At 50.1% G+C, this 15,606-nt stretch overlaps 1 protein-coding gene and 1 long non-coding RNA gene across 2 annotated transcripts in view; one reads left to right on the plus strand and one right to left on the minus strand.

Annotated features, from left to right (window-relative positions):
* LOC129714406 (uncharacterized) overlaps positions 1-15,606 on the minus strand; it is a 185,077-nt gene that overhangs the window by 154,656 nt on the left and 14,815 nt on the right. The gene's annotated exons all lie outside the window — the stretch shown is intronic.
* Positions 1-15,606, plus strand: part of lpar2a (lysophosphatidic acid receptor 2a) — a 44,538-nt gene that overhangs the window by 27,490 nt on the left and 1,442 nt on the right. Inside the window, 1 exon segment of the mRNA XM_055663987.1 lies at positions 873-1,634. Within this exon segment, the coding sequence (XP_055519962.1) occupies positions 905-1,634 (730 nt within the window). The 5' untranslated portion in view covers positions 873-904.

The raw sequence follows: 15,606 nt of genomic DNA on the forward strand, positions 1-15,606 counted from the left end.
CCTTCGATCTTACCAGCATTTGCAGTTCTTTCTTGCACACTTGTCCCACCTGCCCGCGTTTGGCCCATATCCCCCCAAACCCGTTCTATCCATGTACCTGTCCAACTGTTTCTTAAAGGTTGGGATAGTCCCAGCCTCAACTACCTCCTCTGGCAGCTTGTTCCATACACCCACCACCCTTTGTGTGAAAAGTTACCCCTCAGATAACCATTAAATCTTTTCCTCGTCACCTTGAACCCATGTCCTCTAGTCCTCGATTCCCCTACTCTGGGCAAGAGACTCTGTTGAGCAATGGATCACCATTGCTCCCGATCTATTAGATCAGGTGGACACAGAGTCTCTTGGCCAGAGTATGAGAATCGAGGACCAGAGGACTTAGGTTCAAGGTGAAGGGGAAAAGATTTAATAGGAATCTGAGGGGTAACTTTTTCACACAAAGGGTGGTGGGTGTTTGGAACAAGCTGCCGGAGGAGGTAGTTGAGGCAATCACGTTTAACATAGAAACGTAGACATTAGGTGCAGGAGTAGGCCATTCGGCCCTTCCAGCCTGCACCGCCATTCAATATGATCATGGCTGATCATCCAACTCAGTATCCCTTACCTGCCTTCTCTCCATACCCCCTGATCCCTTTAGCCACAAGGGCCACATCTAACTCCCTCTTAAATATAGCCAATGAACTGTGGCCTCAACTACCTTCTGTGGCAGAGAATTCCAGAGATTCACCACTCTCTGTGTGAAAAATGTTTTTCTCATCTCGGTCCTAAATGATTTCCCCCTTATCCCTACACTGTGACCCCTTGTTCTGGACCTCCCCAACATCGGGAACAATCTTCATTGTTTGCTGCTGTTACTGAACTTGCTTTTATTCCAGGTGGCCAGTGAGCGCAGCTGAGGGGCGGAGAGATGGGGCACTGCTACGACAACGAGACCATCCCCTTCTTCTATGACTACGTGGGCAAGAAACTGAGCCAGCATTGGCGGACGAAGGACGTGCTGGTGGTCACCCTGGGGCTGTTGGTGTGCGTCATTGTCATCCTGGCCAACTCGCTGGTCATTGTAGCCATCGTCCTCAACCGCCGATTCCACCAGCCTATCTTCTACCTTCTAGCCAACTTGGCTGCCACCGACCTCTTCTCGGGGCTGGCCTACACCTACCTGATGTTCCACACAGGGCCCCGCACCGCCCAGCTGACCGTCCACACCTGGTTCCTCCGACAGGGCCTCATTGACACCAGCCTAACCGCGTCGGTGACCAACCTGCTGGCGGTGGCTGTTGAGCGACACCAGACTGTCTTCCAGATGCAACTACACAGCAACATGAGCAACCAGCGGGTAACGTTCCTCATCGTCTGCATCTGGGTCACGGCCATCCTCATGGGCCTCATCCCCCAGATGGGCTGGAACTGCGTGTGCGACCTGGACACTTGCTCCCGCATGGCCCCTCTCTACAGCCGTAGCTACCTGGTCTTCTGGGCCATCTCCAACCTGCTCATCTTCTGCGTCATGTTGCTGGTCTACCTGCGCATCTTCTACTACGTCCAGCACCAGGTGCAGAGGATGTCCCAACACACGCTCCACTCCAGGCACAAGGAGACCATGATGAATCTCATGAAGACAGTGGTCATCATTCTGAGTGAGTCCCCACCATTGTAAAACCAATCGCTGGTAGGACAAAAATGCTGGCGAAAAACCAGACTCAAAATTTTTTTTTTTTTTAATATTTCAAAATAGACTTTATTCAATTGATAAATATATACAATTCATATACCGTGTGAAAGATTCATCCGATATTTTCGGAGACGATACAAATTGTTCAATACAATTTGTTACATTTTTCAAATTCCACCAAAACTGACCCCCAGTCGTGCCACTCGTGTGGCCCCTGTCCAAGTAATAAATATATACAATGTGTGAACCGTTCGATAAATTCATCCGACATTTTCGGAGGCGATACAAATTGTTCGATACAGTTTATACATCTTTTAACTTCCACGAAAATGTCCTCCATCCATGCATCTCGTGTGGCCCCCTGGCGTGGGAGACCTTCCCTTAATTTGAGGGGCGTCTCCACCATACTGTGCCCCCCATGTCCAGCAGCGGAAGGTCCCTAGACTGTGGCCCTCCCCCCACCGAGCCTTGGCGTTGGCTGCACCAAGCTTCAGTGAGAACCACACTCGAAATGCGGTCAGATTTATAATGCTGAATAATGCAGCCTTATGAAACATCATTCCCAATCCGACCTTTCTGTCCTGGGCCTCCTCCATGGCCAGAGTGAGTCCCACCGCGAATTGGAGGAGCAGCAACTCATATTTTGTTTGGGTGGAGTACACCCCAGCGGTATGAACATTGACTTCTCCAATTTCAGGTAGTCCCTGCTTTCTCCTTCCTTCCCCTCCCCTTCCCAGCTCTCCCACTGTCTCCGCCTCTTCCTTTCTTCTTCCCGCCCCCCCCCATCTCTGTCTCCCGCCTCTACCCCAGCAGCATCTATGGAGTGAATGAATAGGCGACGTTTTGGGTCGAGACCCTTCCTCAGACTGATGTGGGGGTGATGGAGGGAGGCGGGAAGAAGAATCCACGCCAACTATCGATCACCCATTCACACTAGTTCTATGTTATCCCAATCTCACCAGCTCCTGCTGAATGACGTTATCATTTGCCTTCCCCGTATTAAGCGAGTTACCCTGAGGTCCAGTCCTATCCTTGATCATAACTATCTTAAAACTTGAGGATTCTGTCGGCACTGGGCCTGTACTCGCTGGAGTTTAGAAGAATGAATGGAGGGGACCTCATTGAAACTTACCGAATAGTGAAAGGCTTGGATAGAGTGGATGTGGAGAGGATGTTTCCACTAGTGGGAGAGTCTAGGACTAGAGGTCACAGCCTCAGAATTAAAGGGCGTTCCGTTAGGAAGGAGATGTAGAGGAATTTCTTTAGTCAGAGAGTGGAGAATCTGTGGAATTCATTGCCACAGGCGGCTGTGGAGGCCACAAGTCAATGGATATTTTTACGGCAGAGACAGATAGATTCTTGATTAGTGCGGGTGTCAGGGGTTATGGGGAGAAGGCAGGAGAATGCGGTTAGGAGGGAAAGATAGATCAGCCAGGATTGAATGGCGGAGTAGACCTGATGGGCCGAATGGCCTAATTCTGCTCCTTTCACTTATGACCTTATGAGTTGTGATCACTGTTCCCAAAATGTGTTCTCTCTCAAATCCCAGTCACAAAGCAAGGTTCATCTGTCAACAAAGGTCCACCATGGTCCACACTCTCTCATCGCACTGTTTCAAGAAACTCGAGGGGGCTCCTTACAACTTCCGCCCTGTCTAAGCTCCGCGAGATACCTGTCAATGCAGGGAGAGTTTCTTTCCAGCTGTTGTCAGGCAACTGAACCATCGTCCCACAGCGCTAGAGACCCGGGTTCTTTCCTGACTACGGGTGCTGTCTGTACGGAGTTTGTACGTTCCCCACCGTGACTGTGTGGGTTTTCTCCGGGTGCCCAGGTTTCCTCCCACACTCTAAAGAAATGCAGGTTTGTTGGTCGTTTAAGGAAGAACTGCAGATGCTGGAAAAATCGAAGGTGGACAAAAATGCTGGAGGAACTCAGCGGGTGAGGCAGCATCTATGGAGCGAAGGAATAGGCGACGTTTCGGGTCGAGACCCTTCTTCAGGGTCTGACGAAGGGTCTCGACCCGAAACGTTGCCTATTCCTTCTCTCCAAAGATGCTGCCTCACCCGCTGAGTTACTCCAGCATTTTGTGTCTACCGCCAGGTTTGTAGGTTAATTCTATCAATTGTAAATTGTCCCCAGAGTGTGTAGGATAGTGCTAGTGTACGAGGTGATCGCTGGTCGGCATGGACTCGGTGGGCCGAAGGGCCTGTTTCCACGCTGTATCTCTAAACCAAACTAAACTGAGTGCAGAGAAGGGAGTGCAGAGAAGGTTCACCAGACTGATTCCTGGGATGTCAGGACTGTCTTATGAAGAAAGACTGGATAGACTTGGTTTATACTCTCTAGAATTTAGGAGATTGAGAGGGGATCTTATAGAAACTTACAAAATTTTTAAGGGGTTGGACAGGCTAGATGCAGGAAGATTGCTCCCGATGTTGGGGAAGTCCAGGACAAGGGGTCACAGCTTAAGGATAAGGGGGAAATCCTTTAAAACCGAGATGAGAAGAACTTTTTTCACACAGAGTGGTGAATCTCTGGAACTCTCTGCCGCAGAGGGTAGTCGAGGCCAGTTCATTGGCTATATTTAAGAGGGAGTTAGATGTGGCCCTTATGGCTAAGGGGATCAGAGGGTATGGAGAGAAGGCAGGTACGGGATACTGAGTTGGATGATCAGCCATGATCATATTGAATGGCGGTGCAGGCTCGAAGGGCCGAATGGCCTACTCCTGCACCTAATTTCTATGTTTCTATGTTTCTAAACAAAGACTGCTGGATGTGGTCAAATAGAACGGCACAGGGAGTGAGACATAGATGAAGTAACAGTGGTCAAAGAGTGGGGTATTGGAGTAACAGATGTCAAGGTGTATGATATTGGAGTTTTGGTACAGTTTAATTTAGAGATACAGCGCGGTACCAGACCTTTAGCCCACCGAGTCCGTGCCGACCAGCGATCCCCGCACATTAACACTATCCTACACACTAGGGACAATCTATGATTTTTACCAATGCCTCACAAACCAACAAACTCCGTAGAAACAGCGCCCGTAGTCAGGATGGAACCCGGGTCTCTGGCGCTGTGAGGCAGTAACTCTTCCGCTGTCCCACCATGCAGCCCCCCACTAGTAGAAGCATCCCCTCCACATTCATTCTGCAGGAAAAATGTTCCCCATGTTGGGGGAGTCCAGAACCAGGGGTCACACAGTTTAAGAATAAGGGGCCGTCTATTTAGGACTGAGATGAGGAGAAACCTTTTCACCCAGAGAGTTGTGAATCTGTGGAATTCTCTGCCACAAAAGGCAGTGGAGGCCAATTCACTGGATGTTTTCAAGAGAATGCAAGAGAGAGTTAGATTTAGCTCTTAGGGCTAACGGAATCAAGGGATATGGGGAGAAAGCAGGAACGGGGTACTGATTTTGGATGATCAGCTATGATCATATTGAATGGTGGCGCTGGCTCGAAGGGCCGAATGGCCTACTCCTGCACCTATTGTCAATGTTTCTGTGTTTCTGTGTCCACGCATCTCGGTCTGTGGTTGGCCTGATGTTACAGAAACATTATCTCATTGCTATTTGTGGAAGTTTGCTGAGTCAATTGACCGCATCAAATCCTAAAACCCAGCTGCGGCAACACTTGAAAGACGAGTTACCCCCCCTCCCCCACCCCTCTCCCTCCCCCCCCCCACCCCTCTCCTCTCCATTCCGCTCTCCCCCCCCCTCTCTCCATTTTTCCCTCCCCCCTTCTTCCCCCCCCACAGCCCCCCCCTCCCCCACCTCACTCCCCCCCTCCCCCCCCCCCCCCCCCACCTCTCTTCATTCCGCTCTCCCTCCCTCTTCCCCCACCCCACTCAGCCCCCCCACTCCCTCCCCCTCCCCTCCCCTACCCCATCCCCCCCCCCCCCCACCACCCTCCCCACCCCCCCCCCTCCCCCCCCCCCCCCCTCCCCCCTCCCCCACCTCCACCTTCCCCCTTTCCCCTCCCCCCTCCCCTCCCCCGCCTCTCTCTCCCTCCCCTGCTCTCCCCCCCCCCCCCTCCCTCTCCCACCCCCAGCTCTGTGCAGTTGCCGCTGTGTTATTTTCTCTGAGGAAGATGATGCAGGAAACAGCTGTTCACAGCAGGATCTCTTCCCTTGTTTCGAACACAATGGCATGCAGAACCTGTGCTGAAAGAGTTATGTGTAGGAAGGCACAACTGATGCTGGTTTAAACCGAGGATAGATGCAAAAAGTTGGAGTGACTCAGCGGGACAGGCAGCATGTCTGGTTAGAAGGAATGGGTGACGTTTCGGGTCGAGACCCTTCTTCAGTGTTAGAGTCCGTATTGTCACCTCAAGTCAAGTCAAGTTTATTTGTCACATACACATACGAGATGTGCAGTGAAATGAAAGTGGCAATGCTCACGGACTTTTGTGCAAAAGACAAACAACAAAACGACCAAACAAATTATAAACACAATCATAACACACATATTCTTTTACATAATAAATAATGGAAGGAAAAACGTTCAGTAGAGTTAGTCCCTGGTGAGATAGGCATTTACAGTCCGAATTGCCTCTGGGAAGAAACTCCTTCTCAACCTCTCCGTTCTCACCGCATGGCAACGGAGGTGTTTGCCTGACCGTAGCAGCTGGAACAGTCCGTTGCAGGGGTGGAAGGGGTCTCCCATGATTTTGTTTGCTCTGGAGTTGCACCTCCTGTTGTATAGTTCCTGCAGGGGGGTGAGTGAAGTTCCCATAGTGCGTTCGGCCGAACGCACTACTCTCTGCAGAGCCTTCTTGTCCTTGGCAGAGCAATTCCCAAACCAGATGGTAATGTTCCCGGACAAGATGCTTTCCACCGCCGCTGCGTAGAAGCACTGGAGGATCCTCGGAGACACTCTGAATTTCCTCAATTGCCTGAGGTGGTAAAGGCGCTGCCTTGCCTTACTCACGAGTGCCGAGGCGTGTGATGCCCATGTCATATCCTCGGAGATGTGGACTCCCAGATATTTAAAACAGTTCACCCTATCCACAGGATCCCTGTTTATACTCAATGGAGTGTACGTCCTCGGATGATGTGCCCTCCTAAAGTCCATGATCAGCTCCTTCGTTTTTTTGCTGTTCAAGAGGAGGCTGTTATCCTGGCACCAGAGTGCTAGATCAGCCACCTCCTCCCGGTAGGTGTTAGCCAGCGGTAGAGTTGCTGCCTCACAGCTCTAGAGACCCAGGTTCGATCCCGACCTCAAGTCCTGTCTGTGTGGAGTTTGTTCGTTCTCCCTGTGGCCACGTGGGTTTTCTCCGGGTGCTCCGGTTTGCTCCGACGCTCCAAAGACGTGCGGGTTTGTAGGTTAATTGGCGTTAATTGGCTTTGGTAAATTTGTAAATTGTCCCGAGTGTACAGGATAGTGCTAGTATACGGGGTGATGGCTGGTCGGCGCGGACTCGATGGGCCGAAGGGCCTGCTTCCACGCTGCATCTCTAAAGTCTAAAGATACAAGGTGCTGGAATAGCACAACGGGACAGGCGGCATCTCCGGAAAACATGGACCCGAAACGTCACCTATGCACCTTCTCCACAGATGCTGCCTGACCCACTGAGTAATTCCATCACTTTAAGAGCCCTATCTAGCTCTCCCTTGAAAGCATCCAGAGAACCTGCCTCCACCGCCCTCTGAGGCAGAGAATTCCACAGACTCAACACTCTCTGTGAGAAAAAGTGTTTCCTCATCTCCGTTCTAAATGGCCTACCCCTTATTCTTAAACTGTGTGGCCCCTGGTTCTGGACTCCTCTAACATCAGGAACATGTTTCCTGCCTCTAGTGTGTCCAAACCCTGAATAATCTTATATGTTTCAGTGGGGGGGGGGGGGGGCTGTGGGCTCCGGGATTCCCAACTCTCCCGAGGGAGCGTGAGGCAGGACGCTGGCGTGTGTACGGCCTGGGTAACGTGTGTTGCAACTGAGAGTGAACAACGGGGTCTTTCATTCATGAAGACGGGAAAACAGGCGGCTATCTTTGTCTTCTGCCAAAGGAAACAGGCTGCGGCCTGCACGGTTCTGGCCCCAGGCTGTAAACAATCTCTCCTGGGACCTGCCCCGTCACTTGTTGCAGTCTGCTTGCCTGTAGAACAGCACTAGTGAAACTCACCTCCATCCTGACATGCTCAACATTCCTCCTTCCCTTTTGGGAACTCTCTTCCACCCAACGCTCGGTTGAAACTTTGTATAACGTTGCAAACTTGCGCTGCTGCTGTCAGCGGTTTAGGTTTAGGGTTAGTCCACAGGGAGGGGATGAGGAGGAATTTATTTAAGGTAGACAAAAATGCTGGAGAAACTCAGCGGGTGAGGCAGCATCTATGGAGCGAAGGAAATAGGCCAAAACCCTTCTTCAGATTTAGTTTGAGATACAGGTTAGGTTTAGTTTAGAGATGCAGCGCGAGAACAGGTCCTTCGGCCCATCGAGTCCGCGCGGACCAACATTTCGTGGATAGTTTTTAAGGCAGAGATGGATAGATTCCATGGATAGATTACGTTTTTGCATATCTTTCATTCATATTTTCTATGTCTCTACATCACCGTCTATATCTCTCGTTTCCCTGACTCTCAGTCTGGAGAAGGGTCTCGAACCGAAACGTCATCCAATCTTCTCTTCAGAGACGCTGCCTGTCCCGCTGAGTTACCCCAGCGTTTTGTGTCTATCTAGATAGATTCTTGATCAGTACGGGTGTCAGAGGTTACGGGGAGAAGGCAGGAGAATGGGGTTAGGCAGGAGAGATAGATCAGCCACGATTGAATGGCAGAGTAGACTTGATGGGCCGAATGGCCTAATCCTGCTTCTACATCTTATGAATGTAAGATGGGGTCATTCAAATATTAGGGTCATAGAGTCATAGAATCTTACAGCATGGAAACAAGCCCTTCGGCCCAAACTGCCCATGCTAACCAACATGTTCCACCTGCATACCTTTGGTCTATATATTCCTTTAAACCTGTCCTGTACATGTAGCTGTCTAAATATTTTGTAAGCGTTGTGATACTACCCGCCTCAATGACTTCCTCTATACATCTCGCTCTCTGCTCTCTCTTTCCTCCTCTCTCTCTCTCTCTCTGTATGCTCTCTCTCTCTCTCTCTCTCTCTCCCTCTCCGTTCTCTCTTTCTGCTCTCTCTCTAGTGTCTCTCTCTGCTCTCTCTTTCCGCTCTGTCTCTCTCACTCTCTCTCTCCGTTTGCTCTCTCCACTCTCTTTTTCCGAGCTCTCTCTCTCTATATGCTTTCTCTCTCTCTCTCTCTCTCTCTCTCTCTCTCTCTCTCTCTCTCTCTCTCTCTCTCTCTCTCTCTCTCTCTCTCTCTCTCTCTCTCTCTCTCTCTCTCTCTCTCTCTCTCTCTCTCTCTCTCTCTCTCTCTCTCTCTCTTTCCCCTCTCTCTCTCTCTCTCTCTTTCCCTCTCTCTCTCCCCCTCTCTCTCTCTCTCCCCTCTCTCTCCCTCTCTCTCCCCGCTCTTTCTCTCTCCCTCTCTCTGAGTGTTTTTGAGCAAGAGTGCAGGTGAGGCTTGGTCAAAGCAGAGAGATGCTTTTACCTTTGTTCAGCAAGCCAGCATCTGCATGTTCTAGAGAGGAATGAAATATGTCCAAACAAGAGTGGAGCGTTTAACCTGCTGCATTCCTGAGTGAGACACATGTACGTTGAATATTACAGTACAGGCATGTCACATTCACCTCCAGGAAGCTCGTCCAACCAATGATAGATACAAAAAGCTGGAGTAACTCAGTGGGACAGGCAGCATCTCTGGAGGTGACGTTGCGGGTCGAGACCCTTCTAATAACCCGAAACATCACCTATTCCTTCTCTCCAGAGATGCTGTCCGACCCGCTGAGTTACTCCAGCTCTTTAAATCTATCATTGGTGTAAACTGGCATCTGCAGTTCCATCCTACACAGAACAAATCAGGGCCTTGAACAGAAGCTAGAGGGCTTGGCTTTACAGTTAGAGGGGCAAAGTCTAAAGGAGATGTGTGGGGCAATTTCTTTTTACACAGAGGGGGTGGTGGAGGCCTGGAATGAGCTGCCGGGGGGGTGGAGGCAGATACGATCGTGGTGTTTAAGAGGCTTTTGGATAGGCAGGGAATGGAGGGATATGCATCACATGCAGGCAGATAAGAGTTGGTCTTGGCATCATGTTTGACACAGACATTGTAGGCCCAAAAGGCCTGTTCCTGCGTTGTATATTCTGTTTAGTTTATTGTCACATATACCACGCTACAGTGAATAGCGTGTTTGTGGCTTGCTATCCAGTCATCAGAAAGATTATGCATGATTACAATCAAGCCCTCCACAGCGTACAGATACAAGATAAAGGAAATAACATTTAGTGCAAGATAAAGTCCGATCAAAGATAATCCGAGTGTCTCCAATGAAGTAGATAGTAGCTCAGGACCGCTCTCTAGTTGGTGAGAGGATGGTTCAGTTGCCTGATAACAGCCGGGAAGAAACAGTCCCTGAATCTGGAAATGACTGAGATTTCTGTGGGTGCATCTTAACATCTACTGATCCGAATTTAACATGTTATTTTAAATCCCAGGTTAAGTCCTGGCTAAATTTGCGGGTGGAGTTATTGATGCCTTAATTTAGTTATTAATATTCAGGCTCCAAAAATCTTCAGGAAGCAGTAACTCTTCCGTCAGAGTGTATATTAGTGGCACGGTGGCGCAGCGGTAGAGTTGCTGCCTCACAGCGCCAGAGACCCGGGTTCTATCCTGACTACGGGCGCTGTCTGTACGGGGTTTGTACCTTCTCCCCGTGACCTGCGTGGGTTTTCTCCGGGTGCTCCGGTTTCCTCCCACACGTGCAGGTTTGCAGGTGAATTGGCTTCGATATAATTGTAAATTGCCCCTAGTGTGTGTAGGATAGTGCTAGTGATCGCTGGTTGGGGTGGGCCGAATGGCCTGTTTCCATGCTGTATCTCTTTAAGAAAACAAGTGGAGGCTGGGGAGACCACACATAGAATCATCGAGTGATACAGTGTGGAAACAGGCCCTTCGGCCCAACTTGCCCACACCAGCCTACATGTCCCAGCTACATAGTCCCACCTGCCTTCGCTTGGTCCATATCCCTCCAAACCTGTCCTATCCATGTACCTGTCTTAACTGTTTCTTAAACAATGGGATAGTCCCAGCCTCAACTTCCTCCTCTGGCAGCAATTAAATATAATTTGCATAACAATAAAACATAATAACAGCACCTCATATTCCGCCTGGGTTGCTTGCGTCCGGATGGCATTAACATTGAATTCTCCCAATTCTGCTAGCCCTTGCTGTCTCCTCCCCTTCCTTAACCCTCTAGCTGTCTCCTCCCACCCTCCCATCCGCCCGCCCTCGGGCTCCTCCTCCTCCCTTTTTCCTTCCTTCCTTCTCCCCCCCCACCCCTCCATCAGTCTGAAGAAGGGTTTCGGCCCGAAACGTCGCCTATTTTCTTCGCTCCATAGATGCTGCTGCACCCCCTGAGTTTCTCCAGCAATTTTGTGTACCTTCGATCTTCCAGCATCTGCAGTTCCTTCTTGAACATAATAATGGTTTAACCTGTCGGGTCACTACCAGCTTTATCTCTGGCATTTATGAAAATCATTTCATCGACTGAACTAAATTAAAAATGGGTGTGTCAACACCTTGCAGAGTTCCTCGTTAGGATATCGTTAGGGTGGGGACTATTAAGAGATAGAAGTTAGACACAAAATGCTGGTGGAACGGAATCAAGGGATATGGGGGGAGAAGGCAGGAACGGGGTACAGACTGTGTATGACTAGCATGATCATATTGAATGGCTCGAAGGGCCGAATGGCCTCCTCCTGCACCTATTGTCTATTGTCTATAAAAAAGTTCTGACTCTATCCTATCTATGCCTCTCATTATGATATTTTATTTACTGTAGCCAGGTCTTCCACGGCTGAAGTTTCAAAGAAAACGATTTAAATTTGTTCGACCGCTCCTGATAGCTAATATCTTCTATGTCACTCAGCAGGTCAGGCAACATCTCTGGAGAAAAAAAATAATCGGTAACGTTTTGTGTCGAGGGACTGTTCACACACTAATTGTCCCTCTCTCTCACCCACTCCTTACACCCCTGGGGCAATTAGAGAATGGGTGTAGAACAGAGTAAACAGGAACAGGCCCTTCGACCCACGATGTTCGTGCCAAACATGATGCCAAGGCCAACTGTCTGCGCATGATCCCTCCAATCTCTGCGTGTCTATGCGCTCATCCAAGAGTCTCTTAAATGCCACGGTTGTATCTGCCATGGACCCACCACGGTGTGTCCACAGGCACCCACAACCCTTTGTGTACAAAAAAGGACGACCCACAAGAATGGGGGGAGATTTAAAAAAAAGGGATTAATATAGGATTAGTAGGGGCGGCACGGTGGCGCAGAGTTGCTGCCTCACAGCGCCAGAGGCCCGGGTTCCATCCTGACTACGGGTGCTGTCTGTACGGAGTTTGTACCTTCTCCCCGTGACCTGCGTGGGTTTACTCCGGGTGCTCCGGTTTCCTCCCACACTCAGGTTTGTGGGCTAATTGGCCCCGGGGTGTGGGATAGTGCTAGTACACGGAGTTATTGATGGTTGGCACGGACTTGGTGGGCCGAAGGGCCATTTCTAAACTAAACTAGGGCAGAGGTTTCAGTTTCAGTTTAGTCGATTGCCACTTGTACCGAGGTGCAGTGAAAAGCTTTTGTTGCGTGCTAACCAGTCAGCGGAAAGACAATGCACAATTGTGAAAGACATCAGATGACAATACATAAACGGGTGGTTGATGGGTAGCTTGGACTCAATGGGCCGAAGGGCCTGTTTCCATGTCGTATCTTGAAACTAAACTAATGTGGGTGGTTGACAAAAAATGCTGGAGAAACTCAGCGGGTGAGGCAGCATCTATGGCGAGAAGGAATTGGCGATGTTTCGTGTCAAGACTCTTAGTGTCGGTGGTTGATGGGCAGCATGGACTCGATGGGCCGAAGGGCCTGTTTCCGTGCTGTATCTCTAAATAAACTAGTATACACGGGGTGGTTGATGGGCAGGTTGGACCGTGTGGGCCGAAAGGCCTGTTTCTATGTTGTATCTCTAAACTAAAGTAGTATCGCAAAACTAAACTAATGTAGACAAAAATGCTGGAGAAACTCAGCGGGTGCAGCAGCATCTATGGAGCGAAGGAAATAGACAACGTTTCGGGCCGAAACCCTAGTGTGGGTGGTTGATGGGTAGCATTTACTAGATAGGCCACAGGGCCTGTTTCCATGCTGTATCTCTAAATAAACTAGTATACACGGGGTGGTTGAGGGGCAGGATGGACTGGGTGGGCCGAAGGGCCTGTTTCCGTGCTGTTCATTGCCACAAGTTGCGGCTGGGGTTCAGGATGAGGGGGACAGGCTATTACTCCCACAAGGATCTCTCCCTCTCGCCCGGCCTGGCTATTCTGCCTGTTGCCGTCCTGTAACCCTGCCCTCGGCAACGGCTCGCTTCCATTGTGTTCGTCACTCCTCAAAACAAGTTAGACCTGCCTGACTTCTGCAGCTCCCAAGTTTAATAAAGACTTTTCCTGCTCGTTCAATGCCAGTAGCTGGGGCTGAGCTCGGGAGAGAGGGCCCTTGTTGTAGGCCGGGAAAGGCCAAGGACTGGGGCAGAATTGGGGGCCCTGGATCTCGGGCCTCCGACTCAGGCTCTGCGAGAGTCCCAAACCCAGGGCCGGATCGCGATGGACTGGGCGATCGTTTCGCTGAACGCCTTCGCTCAGTCCGCCTGGGCCTACCTGACCTCCCGGATGCCAAACACTTTAACTCCCCCTCCCATTCCCAAACGGTCCTTCATTGTCAGTGTGAGGCCCAGCGCAAAAAGGAGGAACAGCACCTCATATTTTGCGTGGGCAGCTTACACCACTGCGGTACAAGTATTGATATTTCTAATTTTAAGTAACTCTTACATCCCCTCTCTCTCCATCCCTCCCCCTAGTCTAGTCGTTCACTTTCACCCTGTTAAGTTTCATTGTCTGAATAACTCGTTATCACCTCCCTCACAGCCAACAATGGACCATTGTGGGCTCCACCTTTCCCTGATCAACGTTGCTTTTTGCATATCTTTCATTCATTTGGTCTATGTACCTTCTGTATCTCTCGTTTCTCTCTCCCCTGACCCTCAGTCTGAAGAACGGTCTCGACCCGAAACGTCACCTATTCCCTTTCTCCGGAGATGCTGCCTGGCCCGCTGAGTTACTCCAGCTTTTTGTGTCTGGATCAATGGTTTGTTCAAAGGGTGGTGAGTGTATGGAACGAGCTGCCTGAGGAGGTAGTTGAGGCAGGGACCATCCCAACATTTCAGAAACAGTTAGACAGGTGCATGGATAGAACAGGTTTAGAGGGATATATGGGTCAAACACAGGCAGGGGGGACTAGTGTAGCTGGCACATGTTGGTCAGTGTGGGGAAGTTGGGCCGAAGGGCCTGTTTTTCCACTGTATCATGCTATGATTCTAACTCTGAGCAGCGACCACACAGGGTTAATCATATCGAGGGCTCATGTTTCAGGAAGGAACTGCAGATGCTGGTTTAAACCGAAGATCGACACAAAACGCTGGAGTAACTCAGCGGGACAGGCAGCATCTCTGGAGAGAAGGAATGGGTGACGATTTGGGTGTGAAGAAGGGTTTCGACACTCGAAACGTCACTCTTCTCTTCCCTCCAGAGATGCCGCCTGTCCCGCTGAGTCACTCCAGCCTTTTGTGTTGGAGTTCGATGTTTACGGTCGGGGTTTGCCCAAGGACAAACTGTTTACAAGAAACACATTCAGTTTCTTGTAAAGCAAGTTTGCAACCAGCTCTCGCTGATCCACTCAACTACCTCGCCAATGCGTGGAAACAGGCCCTTCAGCCCAACTTGCCTACAACGACCAACATGCCCCATCTACACTGGTCCCACCTGCCTGCGTTTGGTCCATATCCCTCTAAACCTGTCCTATCCATGTACCTGTCGAATAGGTTCTCAAACGTCCCAGCCTCAACTACCTCCTCCGTCAGCTCGTTCCACACACCCACCACCCTTTGTGTGAAAAAGTTACCCCTCGATTCCTATTAAATCTTTCCCCCTTCACCTTAAACCTATGTCCTCTGGTTCTCGATTCTCATACTGTGGGCAAGAGTCTCTGTGTATCAATCCGATCTATTCCTCTCATGATTTAATCCATCTCTATAAGATCGCCCCTCATCCTCCTGCGCTCCATGGAATAGAGTCCCAGCCTGCTCAACCTCCCCCTGTAGCTCACGCCCTCTAGTCCTGACAACATCCTCGTAAATCTTCTCTGTGCCCTTTCCAGCTTGACAACAACCGACCACGGGTGCTGTCTGTACGCAGTTTGCACGCTCTCCCCGTGACCTGCGTGGGTTTTCTCCGAGATCTTCGGTTTCCTCCCACACTCCAAAGACGTACAGGTTTGCAGGTTAATTGGCTCGGTGTAAATGTAAAATTGTCCCTAGGGTGTGTAGGATAGTGCTAGTGTGCGGGGCCGAAGGGCCTGTTTCCAGGCTGTATCTCTAAGTAAACTAGTATACACAGGGTGGTTGATGGGCAGGTTGGACCGTGTGGGCTGAAGGGCCTGTTTCTATGTTGTATCTCTAAACTAAAGTAGTATCGCAAAACTAAACTAATGTAGACAAAAATGCTGGAGAAACTCAGCAGGCGAGGCAGCATCTATGGAGCGAAGGAAATAGGTAACGTTTCGTCCCGAAACGTTGCCTATTTCCTTCGCTCCATAGATGCTGCCTCGCCCGCTGAGTTTCTCCAGCATTTTTGTCTACCTTCGATTTTCCAGCATCTGCAGTTCCTCCTTAAGCCAAATTAACCTATCTTTCCTATAACACGGTGCCCAGAACTGAACACAATATTCTAAATGCGGCCTGACCACTAAAGTCACACCTGTAGCAGGTACGTTAACAACAT

This window comes from Leucoraja erinacea, chromosome 39 (genome assembly GCF_028641065.1).
Source record: "Leucoraja erinacea ecotype New England chromosome 39, Leri_hhj_1, whole genome shotgun sequence".
Taxonomy (NCBI): Eukaryota; Metazoa; Chordata; class Chondrichthyes; order Rajiformes; family Rajidae; genus Leucoraja; species Leucoraja erinaceus.